Source organism: Berghia stephanieae, chromosome 12 (genome assembly GCF_034508935.2).
Source record: "Berghia stephanieae isolate SIO BIC M18660-M18661 chromosome 12, UCSD_Bste_1.3, whole genome shotgun sequence".
Taxonomy (NCBI): Eukaryota; Metazoa; Mollusca; class Gastropoda; order Nudibranchia; family Aeolidiidae; genus Berghia; species Berghia stephanieae.
The window spans coordinates 3,380,526-3,402,331 of NC_088371.1; the positions used below are offsets into that span (position 1 = coordinate 3,380,526).

A 21,806-nucleotide genomic window follows, 5' to 3' on the forward strand; every position below is an offset into this window, starting at 1 on the left:
GTGGTGTGTCACATTCCAATGACTCTGAATCATCTCCATTATACCGGCATTGTCTTTGGTGTGGCTGAACGGAGTCCTGTAGCTCTTTCTATGTCAGTTCACCTCTGATGGGTATTTTGTTGTCCTTTGTCAAGGAATCCATCGAATGCTTCAGTTGGAAAGTCGTGTGAAATGGGAACAGCATCATCGTTGATTTTATATGGCAATCAAGCGGAGATGATGTGCGATTAAGTGGAGTTTTAATATATAAAATATTCTATTTTGTAGCATATAAGCAGAGTGTATGATAAAGTGTGCAATGTGCAATTAAGTGGATTGAACTGTATTATTATTATTATTGTTGTTGTTATTGATATTATTATTATTATTTTTATTATTATTGTTATTTTTTTTTATTATTGTTATTATTATTATTATTATTATTATTATATTCATTTCTATCCAAACTCATCCCTGGATTTTTTTAGGGACCCTCAGTGTTTGGTGGATCAACAACTTAACACCTGTCTCCAAACCAAGCTCCACCCCTTTCATGGCTCCTAGACAAGCCACACACTATACTCAACAACAGGCCACGCCTCCACATCTCCCGGTATTTTCCAGCTGAAGACTTCAGATCCAAAGAAACTAACACCAAAATTAGACGGTGTGTGTGTGTGTGTTTGTATACAGTGTGTGTTGGCTGCTTGTTATTTGGTATTGTTTTGTTGGTGTTGGGTTTGTTGTTTTTTTGTAAAGATTTGAAGACTGTTGTTTTTTTTTCATTGTTGTTGTTGTGTTGATGCCAGTGTTGTTGTTGTGTTGATGCCGGTGTTGTTGTTGTGTTGATGCCGGTGTTGTTGTGTTGATGCCAGTGTTGTTGTTGTGTTGATGCCAATGTTGTTGTTGTGTTGATGCCGGTGTTGTTATTGTGTTGATGCCGGTGTTGCTGTTGTGTTGATGCCGGTGTTGTTGTTGTGTTGATGCCGGTGTTGTTGTTGTGTTGATGCCGGTGTTGTTATTATGTTGATGCCGGTGTTGTTGTTGTGTTGATGCCGGTGTTGTTGTTGTGTTGATGCCGGTGTTGTTATTGTGTTGATGCCGGTGTTGTTGTTGTGTTGATGCCGGTGTTGTTGTGTTGATGCCGGTGTTGCTGTTGTGTTGATGCCGGTGTTGTTGTTGTGTTGATGCCGGTGTTGTTGGTGTCATTTTATTCTGTATCTGTATGGTTGGCGCTGAAGAAACCAATGGTCTGGTTGTATTTCAGCGGCGTCCTCATTGGGCACGGGCCCATGTCAGTCGGGCCTTGAAATCGTTTAGGTGTGATGCCATGATGACCAGTTCATCCAGCCCATTCCACTGCGAGATAGTTCTAATGAAGAAAGAATTTCTGTAGTTTTGTGTTCTTGTCTGTGGGATTTTGAAGCAGTTCAAATTATTTGTGGCATATCTGTCAATGGGGTTTTCGGTTATGTGGTTGGCAAAAGTGAGTGCTCGGATTTTTCTTTTGTTTGTTAGGATGTGTAAACTGCTTTTCTTCATAATTCAGATTTACAAACTCTCCTTAATTGATCAGGGAAATTCCTGACATTTCTGAATTATTTTTCGCATTTTCCCAATTTTAATCATCATTATCATCATCATCGTCATCAAATATCATCTTCTTCAATTATTGATATCCTAGTTTCAAAAACATTGGCGAGTCCTATTTTTGCTGGTGGTGGTGGTGGTGGTGATGATTTGATTGATTTCAGAGTGTATTTCAATTAGAGACAGGAACAACAGGAACAATTTGCCTGATACCCTTTAAAAGCTGAAAATGCCTGAGGCATTCGAAATGTGGAATGAGAAGGAGTGAATATTGCTCATTAAGTGAAACATTACAAAAGTATATGATGATTCATTCAGCCTTTCAGAAATGCCTAGTACTACTACGGAAAAGTCGTAGAAATTACCAAATTTTGGCTCCAATGTCAGACCTTGATGAGCATCTCTAAGTCATGAAAACATATTGAAAATGAAGGATGGATAAATAGATGTAGCAATGGTGGATGAATGAATGGATTGATAGATGAGAGAGAGAGGGAGATTTTCATTTCATTAATGAAGGACAAAAGACATTGGTTTATAACTGTAAAAGTCACTCTGCTGCCTCCATAGCTTCGTGATTTACACGTGACATAGTTTGTGCTGTTTCCATACTTGTACATTACGGGGCTGCTATTCTAATGTCGACCTGTTGCTGTTCTTTATTCTTTTTGCGTTTTTCAAGAAGGTTGAACAAACATTGCAATCACAGATTTTTAAAAAATTTATTTCGACCAGATTGTGATGACTATGTACCAGTTGCTGTTGTCAATGCTTTCCCTCATATTTGTTTTTAATCGCGTTGTCTCTGTCGGAAAAAAAATGTAATATCGCCTTGCAGGCATCATGTCCAGTTCTACATGTTACGCGTTGCTGTTGGTCAGTGACCCTATTTAAAGTGTTTTGAGCACCTCTAGTGAAAACTGCGCAAATTTAAAAAACTCAACATTACATAGTCTGTCATGACACTTGTAGCGTAATGTTTTGAGGGCTCTTTAGCATTGTCATTATCAAGGTCCACATTGAAGATGAGAAAAATACTTGGTTTTAAAGATGAATATCTGGTATAAAATCCTTAAACAATTATGTTTTGAGATTCGTTTTCTTTTCTTCTATGTTTCTTGACTTTTCTACAAAGCCTACACAGTACATTCAAATGTTTATCGTGAATTTCTTGAGTGTGCTCCATGACTAAATGAAATTTTAAAAATCATAATAAATTCAATTTTGTTGACGCACAGATGGAATTTTAGCAACTTATAGTTCATTTATAATAGATTCTATTTGTGGAAGAAGAAAAGTTGTTCTATGACTCTGTTTGAAGAATTTAATTTTTTATTGGAAAAATTAATGTATTTTAAATTACAGAAAAACTGCCTATTTAGGATTGAAATATCACGATCATTATATACAGCACTGGCATAAAATACATATGAATGGAAAAAGGAAATCTTGATAAATATTACAGAGTAAAGAAAATTGTGTTTTAAGCTCATTGTGAAGCGATAACAAAGAAATGAAAGTGAACATAAATCGACTGGTATCACCCATATCACCATAACTGAACTCACTGGGGGATTCCCCGTAATTTGGCAGGCGTGACCTCGGGTCATCACTCGAACTAAGTTGCCGCTCAGGCGATATTTTCGTTACTGTGTACGAAAGCATCAAGAGCAACTGCACTTTGCTGTCAGGATCTCTAAAATAAAAACTCTAACTACATTTGATAAAAGAGAAGAAACAAATTGTATCATTTTTGACATGTTGAAAGCGTTCAGGAAAAATCCTAAAATGTGCAGACGTGTAATTGTCCGACAATTATCAGATTCCCAACATTATCGTCACAATCTTTTTACTCTTTTTGTCATCTTTTTACACTAATTGTAAACATATTGACTTCAAACAGTGGTAACATATGATCTGTGTAAAATTTTCAGGCCTTTTTTTTTTTTTTTTTTTTTTTGGAAAGCTACCATTTTCAGGTCTGAATGTGTTGTTTTTTAATCCAGGTGGCCCATTTTGAGGAGAAAATGAAGAAATTTCGTCTTCTCTCCAAGAGACAGGTCAAGGCCGTGGGCACTAGGACGGAGATGTAATCTGTAAGGAAGGACACGGAAGACACTGCCAATGTCCTTGGCAAGATCAAAGTGTCAAGGTTTGAAGAAATGGATTGAATTATTATTTTAAAAATTGATTTTACTAGGGCAGAGAACCTTGTAAAACCCGTAGAAGTATGTATGTAATCAGTCCTTAGAAGACCTAATAATGGATAGATTGTATGGTGGTGTATGTAATCAGTCCTTAGAAGACCTAATAATGTATAGATTGTATGGTGGTGTATGTAATCAGTCCTTAGAAGACCTAATAATGTATAGATTGTATGGTGGTGTATGTAATCAGTCCTTAGAAGACCTAATAATGGATAGATTGTATGGTGGTGTATGTAATCAGTAATCAGTCCTTAGAAGACCTAATAATGGATAGATTGTATGGTGGTGTATGTAATTAGTCCTTAGAAGACCTAATAATGTATAGATTGTATGGTGGTGTATGTAATCAGTCCTTAGAAGACCTAATAATGTATAGATTGTATGGTGGTGTATGTAATCAGTCCTTAGAAGACCTAATAATGTATAGATTGTATGGTGGTGTATGTAATCAGTCCTTAGAAGACCTAATAATGGATAGATTGTATGGTGGTGTATGTAATCAGTCCTTAGAAGACCTAATAATGTATAGATTGTATGGCGGTGTATGTAATCAGTCCTTAGAAGACCTAATAATGTATAGATTGTATGGTGGTGTATGTAATCAGTCCTTAGAAGACCTAATAATGTATAGATTGTATGGTGGTGTATGTAATCAGTCCTTAGAAGACCTAATAATGGATAGATTGTATGGTGGTGTATGTAATCAGTCCTTAGAAGACCTAATAATGGATAGATTGTATGGTGGTGTATGTAATCAGTCCTTAGAAGACCTAATAATGGATAGATTGTATGGTGGTGTATGTAATCAGTCCTTAGAAGACCTAATAATGTATAGATTGTATGGTGGTGTATCATTGTAAATAGTCCTTAGAAGACCTAATAATGGATAGATTGTATGGTGGTGTATGTAATCAGTCCTTAGAAGACCTAATAATGGATAGATTGTATGGTGGTGTATGTAATCAGTCCTTAGAAGACCTAATAATGTATAATTGTATGGTGGTGTATGTAATCAGTCCTTAGAAGACCTAATAATGGATAGATTGTATGGTGGTGTATGTAATCAGTCCTTGGAAGACCTAATAATGGATAGATTGTATTGGTTGTAATGGTGGTGATTTTAGGGTGTATGTAATCAGTCCTTAGAAGACCTAATAATGGATAGATTGTATGGTGGTGTATGTAATCAGTCCTTAGAAGACCTAATAATGGATAGATTGTATGGTGACATCATTATTTTACTACCATCCTTAAGATTATGGGGCGGGTGGTTGGATGGGAGCATCACCCTTGAATCATATACCTATGATGTTCGCATGGGTGTACGTTCCGATAGTGATGTCGTTTTGTTCTTCTCTTTACTAGCCTATCCTGCTTCTTTGGTTTGTGATTGTATTTTTGACAGGGGATATTTTTTTTTCTGTAGATCTTCTGCCTGTTTGTTCTTGGTTATTTATAATTTAGCTTATATCTTTAGGTTATGATTTTGATTTACATTTGTACTATTTTTGTTAGATTGCTTGTTTTTTTGTTTCAGCGGTCTCTCATATAACCTCATTTGTGTTGGAAGAGACCTAAAGCAATAAACAATAATAAGATTATGGGACGGAAAAGAACGAGGTTGGATGTTTATTAATGCATGTATTTAGACTAGAGAAAAATATGCCAAAACTCTGAAATCGGAAATTCATTTCCACAAGGTACAGTTGATTCCGCTTTATCGCACTCCCTCGGGAGTTGAGGTGAGCATGTTGATAAAGTGAAGTGTGTGATGAAGCAGAAAAGCTAAATATAGCATGTAAGTAGGTGTGGAAAGCGTCATTGTTTATTTTTTGTTTTTTTAATACACAAATAAGGTAAATATAAATGGATTCTTCTTGATAAATCATGAAAATAGCAATTTAAATTTTGAAGATTGGACAACAAATAAAGTTTTTGTGAGGTTTCAAAGTTTTGAATATTTCGCATACCGCAAAATCGCGCTGTGGTGCGATTTTCAATCGACGACACACAAAAAAACTGCAATCCCAAAACTGGAAATATGCTTTTTTTTCATGAATTTCATAACATTGTGTGACAAATCACCCAACATCATAGTCATTACTTGTGTATGTCACAGAACAAGACCACAAAGTTGACAAAAATTCACAAAATTAACATTTCAAACAACATTTTATTGTCAAATACCAAAAAAATGAAATGTACTTGCATCTGGTCAAAATTACATATATATGAATTCAAAAACATGCAGAGATTTAGGCTAATTTTTTTCACACATCTCATATCATAAATGGTAATGTTAGTGGCTCTTAACTCACTGGGCCCTGAGCCTTGACATGGCTGGCCGTCAGCCCTCCCTGGGCTTTTTGGGTAATTTTGTATACACATACATCTGTATTAGATCTATATAATAAACTTTACCAAATGATGCTATCTATAATAGTTAATTTATTATGAATTTTTGAAATAACCCCCGAAACAGGGTTTTCGTAAAAAGTTTTGAGACACCCTCCATGTATAACAAAATGTTGTTGTAACTCACCAAAACCTTCTAATGTTATCAAAGAGTGAAGAAAATCAATACTGAAATGATTCAGGTTTAATAATAAACGATAAAAATGAAATTAAAAACAAAAATACACACTCTTACTCTCATATATATGTGTGTGTGTGAATGGTGTAAATCCAACAGCGCCTCGAAATTGGTTATAACTATTATCCATTGTCCATATTCATACAGTCCATAAATTATCACTAAACGTATGAATTGTCCATTTCCACACCTTTATATATAATTGAATTAGTGTCCAAAATGTTTAACTTTGAAATATGATATTATAAATATATATATATTATACGATAATAAAAAAAAAAGAAAGTTATTGATCCCAAATTGATCGAAGTTCACTTTCGCATCCAAACCTAACACTAACACAAACAATTGTCCAATGGAAACAAGTTTTTTTTTACATATAATTCTCTTTCTGGTGGAACTGGGCAAAACAAGGGGCCACACATAAAGCAACTTTACAGATGGAACACCAGTAACACGTCTCCTTGCGGGCTCTTGAATTGGGTTTTTCACCCGTGGCACGGCGACGTTTCTTCTCCTTATCACCACACACTTTGCATGCTCTGTAGGGCTTGGCCTTGGTGGCAGTGCTCGGAATATTCTCTGCAAAGTGTGTGTGAAGAGCTGACAGTCTCGTAGTGGCAGGGACAAGCGATTGGGGTATCCGGGCAACAGGTGGTGCAGAGGAACGATTCAGGCGCTCTGCTTTGTGGCGGTGAAAATCTGTGGTCATTTCTGTGCCCAGTTGAATTAGGAACTCAGGGACTGTCACCTGTTTGCGCCGAAGCAAGGCCATCTTCTTGTTAAATAAAATCCGGGCCTGGATAAAGGTTAGGGTGAGAAGGTGCATGAAGAGCTTTTTTGGCCACTTCATGGTCCGTCTATGGAGGGGATGATATGCTACATACAAGCTGATCGGAACGATCAACCCCGGACATGTTGATCACGTAATCCTGAACACAGGTTGGTTTGATCCTGGTGGAGGTTCTTGTTGTGACTTCCTGAGTGGCAGTCGGGTTGTGAATAGTTGTGAGGATATTCACATTCTTTTTGTCAAACCAACGAACAGCACAAAGTCCATCTTTTTGTCTGAAGTCAGACTGCCCTTTTTGTAGTGGCTGTGTAGCCAAGTCCTTGGGCATACCAACACGATTATGGCGAACAGTCCCTACAGTCATAGTTTTATTTAATAACAGTCTCTGGGATAAGGCAGGGCAGGTAAAGTAGTTGTCCGTGTAAAGGACGTAGCCGTGGCCAAGGTATGGAGTCATAAGACGCATGCAGACATCTGTGGGGGAGTTGCTGAGATTCTTATCTCCACAGTAAACTTCAAATTTGCAGACGTACCCAGACGAGCTTTCGCATAATTCATACAGTTTGATCCCCCATTTCGAAGGCTTGTCCTTCATGTAAACGCGAAATATCAACCTGCCTCTCCAGGGACAGATTGCCTCGTCGATGCATACTTCACGTTTTGGGGTGTAAAGGGACGAAAATGTGGTGTCAAGATGATCTACAACATATTGTAGTTTGTGGAGAGGTTGATGGCCTTCTTGACCACGTGGTATGTATTCTGCATTGTTGCTGAAATGCAGAAAGGACATAATTTGCAGAAAACGATCCCTTGGCATTATGGTGGCCAGGATGAAGAATCGACAAAAGGGTTTGTCGACCAGTAGTCTGCGATTGTTGGTTTTTGGGTAAACGACATGTGGACGAGGATGACAAAAAATCCACGAAGATCTGTAAGCGATACCAACTTCCAAAGTCGATAAATACTAAATTCTTTGGCTCCTGCACCAACACAAGTCTTTTCCTGAGCAGCATATCTATTAGTTTCTCTTTTTAGAAACTTGAGAAACTCCTTAGTGATGATGAGATTGAAGATGGCAAATGCAGTTTCACATTCTTCTGGCAGGTGTAAATGGTCTGCAAGGTCAAAGGCTGGAACTTCCGGATAGCCATCAAGATTGTGGCTCCAGCCGTCTATCGAAGTCGGAGGTGTCATGGTAGAAGTAGAAGGCTCAGGTGCATTCCCATTGTCGTCCAAGTTTCTGGCAGCAGGAGGTGCTTCGCCATCTACAAATAGAGAGAAAGAAACAAATGACAAAATGAATAGAAATATTGAATTCTGTAATCAAAGACAATAACTTACCCATGCTCCTATTATCTATAACAAATGGTTCAACAAGGGATGATAGAGAGAAATATTTTTTTGAAATAAAACTCAGGATTAGACACCAAAAAAAAAAAATAAATAAATAAAAAATAATAATAATAATAGTAATAATAATAATAATAATAATAATAAAACAATAAAGAAGAAAATTGCTATGGGAAGGACTAGTTTTTTTCCTAATTAAATGGAAGCAATGAAGTAGAGAAGAAGAAAAATAATCCAAGCACAGATGCTCAATCCCAATCGTAACCATCATCATCAGCTGACTGAACAGCTGATTCGTGATTCAGTCTTGTCGGCAGACTGGACATCGTCCGACTCCAATTGCGTGATAAATAAATAAATAAACTGGAAAATAGTTGTAAATTAAAATGATGTCCGGACTAAGTATTGGTATCCAAAAGATCTGAATCCCCCAACATTCAATAAATTCATCAAACGATATGCGACGATCAATAAATAGCACTCTACTTTCACTTCTAAACTCTCACTCGGTGACTGAACACAATCGCACATAGAAAAAACAAAACAAAACAAAAAAAAAAAACAACATACAAATAAATACAAGCTAAATAGAGCATTTCCTAGTACATAAATAAATTAATTGAAACTATAAAGTAAATAAAAAAGAAATTCAAGCTTCGCAACCACCATCGTAATCATCAACTGACTGATGATCAGCTGATTTCTGATTCAGCCTCACCTGAAGACTGGAGATAATCTGAGTCACATTATGTGCCGTTAAATATATTTTTAAAACTGAACAACTTGATAGTAACAATGAGATATTTAAATAAATATCCCAAAGGTCTGAGTTGCCCAATATTCACTAAATGTATTCACTCAAACGATGTGCGAAGAGCAAAGAGCACTCTCACACTCTGTCTCACTCGGTGAATCGGCACAATCAAATGAACCCCCCCTCCAAAAAATAACAAAATAAAAAACAAAGAACATAATAAAGAATACTTACCGGTAATATCTGGTCCAAGTAACCATGTCGGGTCAAAAATTTCATCATCATAATCATCTTCACCATCCTCCACGTCACTATCGATCGTTCGGACTTCTTCTATCGCTTCGAAAATTCCAGGTCTCTCCATCTTGTTTACGGCAACTTGTGGTCTGATTTTACTGATTTTGTAAGGCGGACTAAATTCTTTGTTACATTCAAATAAAACGTGATCAGTACACGATTTTTGTACACAATATCGTCAAATGGACAAGCTATGATACCGTCATTCCGTTTATTTAGGAAATTGGTCCTTAAACGTCCCGCAGTTACGGAAAATTCCGACCCAGCTGGCTCAGTCATAGAGTTCAAAGTTAAGGTCACCGTGACCGAGTCGGCTCGGTCGTAGGGCTCGGTGAGTTAAAGAACGCTTCAAAGCTCAAAACGGAGAAATGTGAGAAAATCAAAGGAATTTGGCTTCGTGCCGAAAACCATGATTACAAAAGCGCTCATAAAAACTGAACTATTATAGGTACAAGGAAAAGCAAGATACCAAATAAAACTTCAATTTAAGCACTTTACAATGGAACCATAGATTTAGCACTAAATTTGAAATAAAATGCATTAATAAGAAGACATAGGTAAAATTTATGACTCAAATAGATAATTCTATGCCAAAATATTTTGACGAAATATGTTCGTAAAATAAGTACCAATTAATGTACATGCAAACCAAAGACATCATATCAAAGATTAATTTACGCCGTATTTCATGACATTATTATTGTAATAGTTAAACCTGATTGCCTTTATTAATATGAGTAAGAAAGTGAAATTTACAACTCAAATTCAAGAGCGTTCTTCTGATGAAACGAGTCACAAAAAACGTAGTAAATCGAGAATCTATTAAAGCACATACAAACCAAAGACATCATATCAAAGCTTATTTCATGCAGTATTTAATGACATTATTATTGTAATAATTAAACCCTATTGCCTTTACCAATATGAGTATGAAAATTAAATTTACAACTCAAATTCAAGAGCGTACTTCCAATGGGTACCACAAGTGAAAATTTTAATCTATCTCAGAAAGAAAGAAACCATTGGAAAGAGCTCAGAAATTCATAAACAACACAGGAAACATTATGAAAATTCATCAACAAACAGCTGAGATATGACCAATCAAATTTTATTGGACTTAGACAAATTTGTATTCGTTTCTCGTTTGGGTTATTTGTCGATTTTTACAGCATAATATAAAGCACAAATAGTTGCAAAACATCAAAGTCTTGATATTTTCGTTCACAAATCATCTTGTATAAAAAGATAAAAGCAAATCATTTCATGAATCGATTATATATTTTAAACGCACAGTATCTCATGCTTTAAAGAAAATTGCATGAAAATCAGTAAAATTGTGGGAAAATGGCTCTGAAGCCCATTTTTGGATCTCCATGACTCGTAGACATGTCCACCAATGCTCTTTAAATTTGAAAGAGGTCCACAAGAGTATATAGATAGACATAAACACAAGAGTATATATATAGACATAAAGCCTAATTTTTTTTCAAGAACATGAGGCAGATAGTTTTTGATTTATCATAAGCTGACGTGGGTCGCCAAGCTCAAAAAGCGCACTTGGAAAAAATCTTGCTGTAATACCAAAAATACCGCAATTTCAAATGGTCATAGAAAAAAAAGTAATAAAGATATAAAGACATTTCATACATGAAAATAATCGATATTTTATGCACTCTACTATAAAAACATAAATACAACTCACATTGTTAATATTTAAATGCAAAGAATGTTGACAAATGAAGACACATATCCACAATTTTGAATATTTGAGAAAATATTAAATCACTTAAAAAATCGTAGAAAATAAATTTACCAAGAGAATAACCCTACAAATGCATGAAATTGTTAGTCTTTTCCTGTTCTTTCATGTAAAACCAAATAAAATCAATATAATAAAGATTGAGTGGAAATCATTTTTACAGCAATACGGGGGATTTATGTTACAATTTATTCAAACAATATATGCAATGTCATAACAATTGATTAGGAAACAAGCATTAAACTGCTCATATTTTAAAGCTCAAACTGACACTGGTTTCCATGAATTGTACTAACTATCAGAGAAATAGGGGGAAAAAAATAAAACCACAGAATTTAGACAGTAAGGCAACAACTGATCCATTATCACAACAATTATACATAAATTGATGTCACTCATTATCAGTATTAGTATCAGTATACATAAATTGATGTCACTCATTATCAGTATTAGTATCAGTATACATAAATTGATGTCACTCATTATCAGTATTAGTATCAGTATACATAAATTGATGTCACTCATTATCAGTATTAGTATCAGTATCAGTAATATGCTTCAGCAAACGACTATACAGCATTGATTTGTTGCCATTCAATGAAATGTTTCCCCCCAAAATAAGAGATTGATACCTAATTTGATCTTTGAGCCTGTCTCCAGCTTTACGGCTAGAGAAAATTAAATCCAAACCTTGCTTACTAGAAACAATCTCACCACCATTTGCAAGAATAGCATCAAGAGCAGATGCTTTTCTCTGAATTTTCTTATTTTCTTTTCTGTCTTTTTCATTTTTATTTTTTTGTAATTTTTCTTTAATCTTTCTTCTAACTTCTCAAGATTAGTTCGTGATCTCCACTGTGGTCCATAACGAATGGCCTTTTGGACTAGCTTTCTAGCAGCAGCTTGATTTTTACTATCTAACCATTTAGCGGTTCTGTTGTGTTTCCACATACTGTGAGTGGAATGCAAATGAATGGAAGCATTTCTTTGTTTATTCATAGAATAATCAAGGTGGCCAAAGAGCCTCTCACCAGTAAGATTGGTCAAAGGACATGACGGTCAAATCAAATTGACAGTATCACATATCTCCCCACCATCCAAAAAATCATTCAACTGTCTGTCCAATGCACATTCACATTTCAAAACAGCCTTTTTCAAACATGGAATGAAATGTTCATTCAAAGACAAACAGGTATTCAAATAGTCAAGTATCACAGACAAATCCGAATCATTTGATCCAAAATCATCAAACACAGAGCTGGATAAAACAATATCATCAACATCTGTAGCAGACCAGTGTTGGAAAACGGATTTCATCTTCTTTACATAAAATGGAAAATCTGCATAGGTCTTCTTACTGTTCATAAGTTTCCAATATGGTTCAGTCAAAAATACATGTAAAAAAGAAAGAACAGCAATATGAATCATTATTCTGTCATCTGCAAGATCAGCAAGAACAGATTGTAGTTTCAAATTATTGTGTGAAACATATTGAGTTAAAAACAAATGAACGTCATTTTTATGGCGCAAGAGTGCGGTGGCATTGTGAAAAATATTATTAAATCGATTCGATCTGTGACTCGTAAAAGTTGATTTTACTTTCTTGAGGTCACAAAACGACAGCCACTCCTGCCTACAACCACTTTTCTCATCACACAGTGGCCCAACAACACTAGCAACAAGTCTAATCAGACGTAGAGCTGCACATTCTCCATTATTCTCCCACCCAGCAAACTTTTCCAGAACATCCCTCCCAAGTTTTTCTCCTAAATCTTTTTCCACCTCCCCAAGAGCACCTACAGCAGCTGTAGAAAGCGCTAACATAAAATGAGCATTACAAAATAGAAATAGTGTAGACGCATCCTCCCCACCAAGGAACTCATCTTTATACTCTGACATCTTTGATAGGAGACATTTAGTTTTTCTAATAATTTCCTTCAAAAGCAAATTCTTATTAAAACAAGCAATGCATCTTTCCAACAAACTATCAGAATCGTCCCAAGCAATTTGAGAGTAGCCAAGAGAAAGAGTGGTACCAGTGGATAGATAAATGTGTTTTTCAAGATAGTGAGATTTGTCATGACTGGTACCATCACATGCCTAAGTAAAATGATCTGTCTTCTTTATTTCTTCAACAACATGTTCTTTAGCAATGATATTTGCTTCGTTAGAAAAATTCAAAGCAGTTGATTGACTGTTTTGGCAGATCCTCCACAGCCAACTCTGATCCAAATAAACATTTAGCTACTGTGGACACTACTTTGGAACAGTTTGATGCCGAAACGTTGGCCTCACCCTGCAGGGCATAATATGTCTTCCTAATACTGTCAGAATACCTATGACTACTTCCACTACCTGGCTCTCTAATATTAACATTTTTATCTTCATCATCAAACATGAGCATTTCTGACATTTCAGAATTAACGACTTTTTGTTTTTTCAAAGAACTGTGAAACTTTCTCTTCATCGACTGCTCAGATTTAACTTTCTTTTTTAAAGAATTTACCTCATCTTTCAACTTTGTACAATCATCCTCCTTCTTTTCAATTGAATCCAATAATATATTGTTTTCTGTTTTAATGGCTTTCAATTCTTTATTTCTTTTATGATTGGTTCTGTACACATTGGATTTTTTCAGTAAATTGAGCTCTGCAAGTAATCTGTTTTTCTCATCTTTTTCATCTTTCAATTTTTTGTCGAGTATTTCTGAACATTTCAGTTTTTCTGTAAAACCATTGATAATTTCAAAATTTTTAGACTTCTCAATCTGTAACTCATTAATAATACATTTCAAATTTTGAACATCTGAAGACAAAGTCAGACAAGTATCATTTAGATTATTTATTTCTCCTTTTCGTTGTCTTATGATAGAGTGGAGGTCATTTATTGTGTCATCTTTGACTTTACAATTTTTACAGGACTCAGTGTTAGTAGTAGTAGTAGTAGTAGTAGTAGCATTATCCAAACCACTTTTAAAAATTGGTTTAAAAAAGTTTCAATAGCCTGTGGTTTTTTGCTTTTATGAAGACGTGTGTAGGACTTCATCACACCCGACACTTTGTTTTTAATTTGGGCATCAGTTTCTTCTCCTTTATTCTTTCATTCTCCTCGATTTTTCTTTTTTTTTTGTTCCCTAATGGCCTTCACTGTCTCGTTGTTTTTTCTTTTTAATGATTTCCCATGTTTTCTTCCAGCTTCCATCAATCTTTTCTTTACTGTTGGTGACATATTATCTAGAAATGAAGAGACATTGTTATGCTTGCACATACTTAATGTGCTTCTCAAATGAGTTGCAACAGTTCTACGTCTTGACATGTCATAGTCAAGATCACCAAACATCCTCTCTCTGACAAGATTTGTGAGCGGGCAAGTATCTAAAAACATTAGCAGGTCATCTGGCAACGTATCTCCATAGACACCACCTGGAAGAACATCTAAAAGCTGTCGGTCCAGGACTGTCAAACATCTCTTAGCTATCATCCTAAATACACTTGTGGTAAGATCTTTGTGACAGGCATCTGAATTAACAAAGGTAGTTGTTATCTCCGTGGAAACTTTAAATTCATTTCCAAACAAGGGAATTTCATTATTGAGTTTATCTAGGTCAAAATTATCAGAGCTCCATTTTTCCAGTTTAAGCTTCATTGCTTGTACATGCTTCGGAAATTGACTGTAGGGTGTATTGCTGTTCATTAGCTTCCAGTATAGGCTGGTCAAATGAACAGCAAGTAAGGCGATTGCAGCAACAAAAGACATGATGTGTTTGTCTTCAAGGTCATATATCACACTCAATAGTATGCGGTTGGAATGTGCGACTTTGTGCATAAGGAAATGAAGGGTGTCTTTGTGGTGATAAAGCAAGGCAATAGGGTTTTCAAAAGTGTTGTTGAACCTGTTTGACCTTGTGTGATGTAAACATTGAGTTTGTTCTTGTAGAATCGCACTGTGCCAGCCATTTTTCTCGTCACCTCTGGAGCCAAGGACATCAGCACCCGTTCGTATTCAACAACTTGTGGAAGTTTGATGTGGATCCCTACCAAGTTTGTGATTCAAGAGCAAGATGAGGTCATTTTCTTTATCCCGAACAGCTTTATCCGTTTCCTCTGCCAAACCAATGAGGAAATGAGCTTTACAATAGAGGAAGTGGATTTCCGCATCTTCACCTAAAATCGACTTTTTGTAATCTAACATTTTGCCATTAAATGCTTTCATAGTGCAAGGTATCAAAATAAGCAGGATTATCCCCCTTTTTAATGAAGTCAAAACTTATTCAGTGCGACGATTAGCCGTTCCGCTAAGAAAAAATATGAAGATGACCCGAGACGGGTTGAACTAATTTGGAATCTATCAAAAACGTTGATAAGTAAAAATAAGATTACACAACAAATGTTCATTCTTATTATTTCATATTTCACACACAAAGAACAGAATATCTTCTTTATACATTAATTTTTATTTGATGAAAAAAATATTTAGTATTAGCAGAGTTGTGGCTTGATGAAGTCAGTGCATTTTTTACGCTCGAGCATCGGTCCCGATAATTTCGACCGACAGTAAGCGTACGCTTTCCACACCTAATGTAAGCACCAACTTTCATGTGCCGTTCATGTAGGACCTTCCCCTTCCCCCATGAGTTTTCTATGGATTTTGGGCCCTCATGTTCCAGACATTACACTCATTTTTTTTGGTTTCTTTTCATTTTCCTTTACTTCTTTTTTTTGTTTTTTGATTTGGTTTGATTTTTTTTTTTGTTTTTTTTTTTTTTTTTTGGTTTGATTTGGGTTTTTTTGGGGGGAAGGGGAAGGGGGTGTGCTTTTGTTGTTTTTTAAAACTTTTTCTCATTCATATTTTATCTACAACAAAATGTGACGTGATTGTTTGTAAGAATCGTGAAGCGTTTAAGTTTATTGTAGTAATGCCCATCTCGTGTGCATTGTAAATGTCATAAGAGTAGTACTGTTGGCAGAAGAGTCATCAGCATTGTGTTTTTCATCTTGTTTTTTTCTAAACAACATATTCTGTCGACCTTTCCATCTAAAAAGCCAGCCTTCTGAAGAGGAAAAAGGCGTGCCTTGAGTTGATGCCAGTTCAGTTGCCTTTTGAGTGTAACAATGTGGACATAGATGGTAAAGATAGTTCAGTTGCCTTTTGAGTGTAACAATGTGGACATAGATGGTAAAGATAGTTCAGTTGCCTTTTGAGTGTAACAATGTGGACATAGATGGTAAAGATAGTTCAGTTGCCTTTTGAGTGTAACAATGTGGACATAGATGGTAAAGATAGTTCAGTTGCCTTTTGAGTGTAACAATGTGGACATAGATGGTAAAGATAATTCAGTTGCCTTTTGAGTGTAACAATGTGGACAGAGATTTGAGAGATGGTAAAGATAGTTCAGTTGCCTTTTGAGTGTAACAATGTGGACATAGATGGTAAAGATAGTTCAGTTGCCTTTTGAGTGTAACAATGTGGACATAGATGGTATAGATAGTTCAGTTGCCTTTTGAGTGTAACAATGTGGACATAGATGGTAAAGATAATTCAGTTGCCTTTTGAGTGTAACAATGTGGACAGAGATTTGAGAGATGGTAAAGATAGTTCAGTTGCCTTTTGAGTGTAACAATGTGGACATAGATGGTAAAGATAGTTCAGTTGCCTTTTGAGTGTAACAATGTGGACATAGATGGTAAAGATAGTTCAGTTGCCTTTTGAGTGTAACAATGTGGACATAGATGGTAAAGATAGTTCAGTTGCCTTTTGAGTGTAACAATGTGGACATAGATGGTAAAGATAGTTCAGTTGCCTTTTGAGTGTAACAATGTGGACATAGATGGTAAAGATAATTCAGTTGCCTTTTGAGTGTAACAATGTGGACACTTAGAATGGTAAAGAAAAGTTCAGTTGCCTTTTGAGTGTAACAATGTGGACATGAAGATGGTAAAGATAGTTCAGTTGCCTTTTGAGTGTAACAATGTGGACATAGATGGTAAGATAGTTCAGTTGCCTTTTGAGTGTAACAATGTGGACATAGATGGTAAAGATAGTTCAGTTGCCTTTTGAGTGTAACAATGTGGACAATAGATGGTAAAGATAGTTCAGTTGCCTTTTGAGTGTAACAATGTGGACATAGATGGTAAAGATAGTTCAGTTGCCTTTTGAGTGTAACAATGTGGACATAGATGGTAAAGATAATTCAGTTGCCTTTTGAGTGTAACAATGTGGACAGAGATTTGAGAGATGGTAAAGATAGTTCAGTTGCCTTTTGAGTGTAACAATGTGGACATAGATGGTAAAGATAGTTCAGTTGCCTTTTGAGTGTAACAATGTGGACATAGATGGTAAAGATAATTCAGTTGCCTTTTGAGTGTAACAATGTGGACATAGATGGTATAGATAGTTCAGTTGCCTTTTGAGTGTAACAATGTGGACATGGTAGAGCATAGTGTGTGAAAAGAAAGTTTCAGTTGCCTTTTGAGTGTAACAATGTGGACCATAGATGGTAAAGATAATTCAGTTGCCTTTTGAGTGTAACAATGTGGACATAGATGGTATAGATAGTTCAGTTGCCTTTTGAGTGTAACAATGTGGACATAGATGGTATAGATAGTTCAGTTGCCTTTTGAGTGTAACAATGTGGACATAGATGGTATAGATAGTTCAGTTGCCTTTTGAGTGTAACAATGTGGACATAGATGGTATAGTAGAGGAAAACAATGCACAGGTAGAGAATTGCAATCGAGTGGTCAGACAATGTAAATAAACACACAGCGTTGAGTGGGCTACCATCACGTTTCACATCTTGTGATGCAGACCTGCCAACCGGTACGGTTAATCGTATTTTAGTACGATTTTTGGACTCAAATACGTGGATACGATTCCAAAGGATTTAGTACAATTTTTGTTGTAATATTTTGATTTTTTTTATCTCCAGCATGAATGATGTTGAAAATAACATGTCATACATCAATTGTTGACTGTATTTCTGAATGATGCATCACAGTTAGTACTTTTGTTATCATTTCAGTTAGTTATATGTTGCCGGTTTTCACCAATATTTTTCTCATAACTTTTTAAGGATTTACATAGAATTATGCATGTAAGTTAATGTAAGCTTATTTTATACTTTAAATGGCCTCAGGCCACATTTAAACCTTTACCACTTGTTAGATAACAAATTTTAAGTGTCAATTAAATTTAACTAACATCTTTGGCAATGAAGCTTTCAATTAAAAACTGTATTGCTGAAAAGCTTAAACCTAAATGGATTATTTCCCTTCATAATTACTAAAATTACTCTTATTTTGTTTTTAAAAATTTCATGATCTTTTTTTAAGATTTATTATTTTGTATGAGTGACTTTTTTTTTTTAATTACCAAGTGGGCAGCTTTAGGAACAAAATGGTTCAAAATGAATCCTCTAGAAGTATTTAACTTGTCTGTGATATGTGTGAATTTCCCATCATTTGACCAACAGTAATAGTATTAGTATTTAGTAGTAGTAGGTACCACAATAGATGTCATTTTAGAGCTGTATGGCTAAGGTCAACTATAATTTTGTTTTAAAACATACATAATATTGATCATTTGGAACTTTTCTACAACCCATATAAATGACACGAAAAATGCCTGCTAAATTATTATCAATCAGTCCAGTGAGACCATGGCTTATGTTATTTCTAGTATTTATATGAGAGAGAGAGAGAGAGTGTGTGTTAATCTACTATCCCTATGACATAACAATGAAACAATACCTTAATTTTTAAAAAGCGCGCGAGGATTTGTGTCATCAGTCATCGCGAACAAGGTTGCCAGATGGCCACGTGTGTGGCCAAATATATAATTTTGTTTCTTTTATTAAATTGTATTCATCTATTTTTGTCTCAGTGACATTAATCCTAGTCTATTCAATTTTCTGTTTGTTAAAATTTAGTTCATTTTAAGTGGGCCAGTCTTAATATTGAAAGCCATATGATTTTCTATTTAGCCACTTTTTAAGTCGAATTTGGTCAGGTGAAAGTCTGGCCATTTGGCAGCCGTGCTTCGCTCACTCATTTTCGTGTAGCGCGATGGAAGAGCAAAATGGCCTTCTCCATATTTTCACTCATTGAAATGCAAATTGGGTTGATGTTTTGTGAGAATACGGGAAAAGTACTTATCATAATCCGATGAAATTTGAAATATAAATAGAATAAATGTGCATATATAACCTTATGAGCGACAAAACCTCTCCAAAGAGTAAAAATCTGTTTTATTTTTAAGGGTCTTCTGGTAATCGCACGAGTTTTGTCGCTTGACATAATCTAAAATTACTTCTTTTCTAATTGTGTGCCAAATTTCAGTCATATTCATCGATAAACAGCATCGTAATTAATTTTTTAAAATAGCATACAGGAAATCTCCGTGTCCCATATTTTGCCTTGAATTCACGTCATTTCCACACCCAAATCGAGGTCCAAGGATTTCACTAAGATAGTTATTGCTATGTTATTTTTATTGTTGTTGTTATTATTATTATTATTATTATTATTATCGTTTTTATTATTATTATCATTATTATTATTATTGTAATATTCACAAATATATTAAGTTCTCCATGAGGAGCCGTCACTTATATATATAAAAACAAAGACAACACGTCACCTTAATTCATTTTTGCCACATGGTGTTCGAATTTTTAATGCGCAACTGTGATTTAAATTAAATACTATTTTTTAAATATACACACACAAGTTGGGACTAGAGGCCAGAGGTATGGTCTATCTCAATTTATCAAATTAATATATAAAGTGTCACTATTGGTTCTTGGTTGTATATTTTTTACATTTTTGTGCATTTGCATATATATATATATATATATATATATATATATATATATATATATATATATATATATATATATATATATATATATATATATATATATATATATATATATAATGTATACATTGTCGCCATAGATTCTCAACTTTGTGTTTATACATTTTTATGCATGCCACGTCTGTAAACGAATTTCCATTTTTTTTATGAATAAAGTATATATTATTATTCTTATCATTCTTCTTCTTATTGTTATTTATATTGTACGTAATTGTGGTATTCGGATTGTTGTATTTTTCTGTGGTTATTAATGGTATCAATGTATTTTTTGGTTCCATTTACCATTGTTTTCCACTTTGATGTAGATATGTTGTCATCAAATTGTTGATTTATTGGCGAAAGCCTAAGATTGTATAAACTTTGATACTTTGTTGAATGGTTCCTTTAAGTCAAAGTAAATGCAATTAATAGACAAACCATTTGATTGTATTCTTGCCCATCTAATCGAAGAGATAAAAATAAATAGTAAATAATAATCGATTATTTCCCTTAGTTTGTCGACTGCAATCTGTGTCACGAAAGTTCAAGGTCTCAAAAAAGTAGTAGCCCTGGTTGCTATGGGTCCATTGTGCAAGCGTTCATTGATGGGCCTATAAACTATAAAGGAATCTGGCAACAGCTCTTGATCATGACTAAAGGGGATGAAATAATATTACATACAAAATGTTTAACGAGAGTCTATATCAGTGCAGTGACGAATAGCCTTGACCTTGAGGACATTACTGTGTTGTGTATCTACTGCCATTCTATTTATAGTCTTCAAACGCTGAATTGACATTCAAGTATCTGAAGGAAAACTCTGGAAAAACAAGCAAAATAATATCAGTTCCAGGGCTGTTGTCCTCTCTCTCTCTCTCTCTCTCTCTCTCTCTCTCTCTCTCTCTCTCTCTCTCTCTCTCTCTCTCTCTCTCTCTCTCTCCCCTCTCTCCTCTCTCTTCCCCCCCCCCTCTCTCTCTTTCTCTCTCTCCCTCTTTCTCCTTCTCCCCATCAAAAACAGTAGCTGTCCACTTCTGCCGAAAACGCACCTGCATTAGACAGCCTGACCTTTATCTCAACAATTCCAGAATTGAGGTAAAGGACAAAGCCCGATTCCTGGGTTTGATCTTTGATAGGAAACTAAATTTCCTTGCCCATATCAAAGATCTCAGACTGCGATGCATGAAAGCAATGAGAATAATGAGAGTTCTGTCGAGCATGGAATGGGGTTCGGACACAAACACTCTCCTAAAGATATACCGAACCCTTATTCAATCAAAATTGGACTACGCATCTTTTGTATACGGCTCTGCAAAACCATCCATCCTACTTAGGCATGCTGAACCCAATTTATCATCAGGGACTGCGCTTGGCACTCGGGGCTTTCTGCACTTCTCCAGTGGCAAGCCTTTATGCTGAGGCAGATGAGCCACCTCTCCATCTCAGGAGGAAAAAACTGGCTCTCCAGTATGTTACTGTCACATCGCTGCATGACAACCCAGCACACAAACACGTACACTACACGGATAGGACACTAGAAGAAAAATTTCGCAAGCACCAAAAAATGACACCACCATTAGGTTGCAGAATAAAAAAAGACATCGCAGACATGAACATCAGTCTAGATAGGATAC

At 35.4% G+C, this 21,806-nt stretch overlaps 2 protein-coding genes across 2 annotated transcripts in view; one reads left to right on the forward strand and one right to left on the reverse strand.

Annotated features, from left to right (window-relative positions):
- The window catches only part of LOC144958153 (nuclear pore complex protein Nup214-like), a 43,488-nt gene extending 37,075 nt beyond the window's left edge, over window positions 1–6,413 (forward strand). The window contains exons 7-8 of the mRNA XM_078889913.1: window positions 468–646; window positions 3,576–6,413. Of these exons, the coding sequence (XP_078746039.1) occupies window positions 468–607 (140 nt within the window). The 3' untranslated portion in view covers window positions 608–646; window positions 3,576–6,413. The remainder of the gene's footprint in view (window positions 1–467; window positions 647–3,575) is intronic.
- Window positions 6,414–7,872: 1,459 nt separating this feature from the next.
- Window positions 7,873–9,762, reverse strand: LOC144958152 (uncharacterized). Its single transcript, XM_078889912.1, has 2 exons — window positions 9,501–9,762; window positions 7,873–8,427 (listed from the first exon to the last, which is right to left on the reverse strand). The coding sequence occupies exons 1-2, from the start codon at window positions 9,628–9,630 to the stop codon at window positions 7,979–7,981; spliced, it is 579 nt and encodes a 192-aa protein (XP_078746038.1). The 5' UTR covers window positions 9,631–9,762; the 3' UTR covers window positions 7,873–7,978.
- Window positions 9,763–21,806: the final 12,044 nt, after the last annotated feature.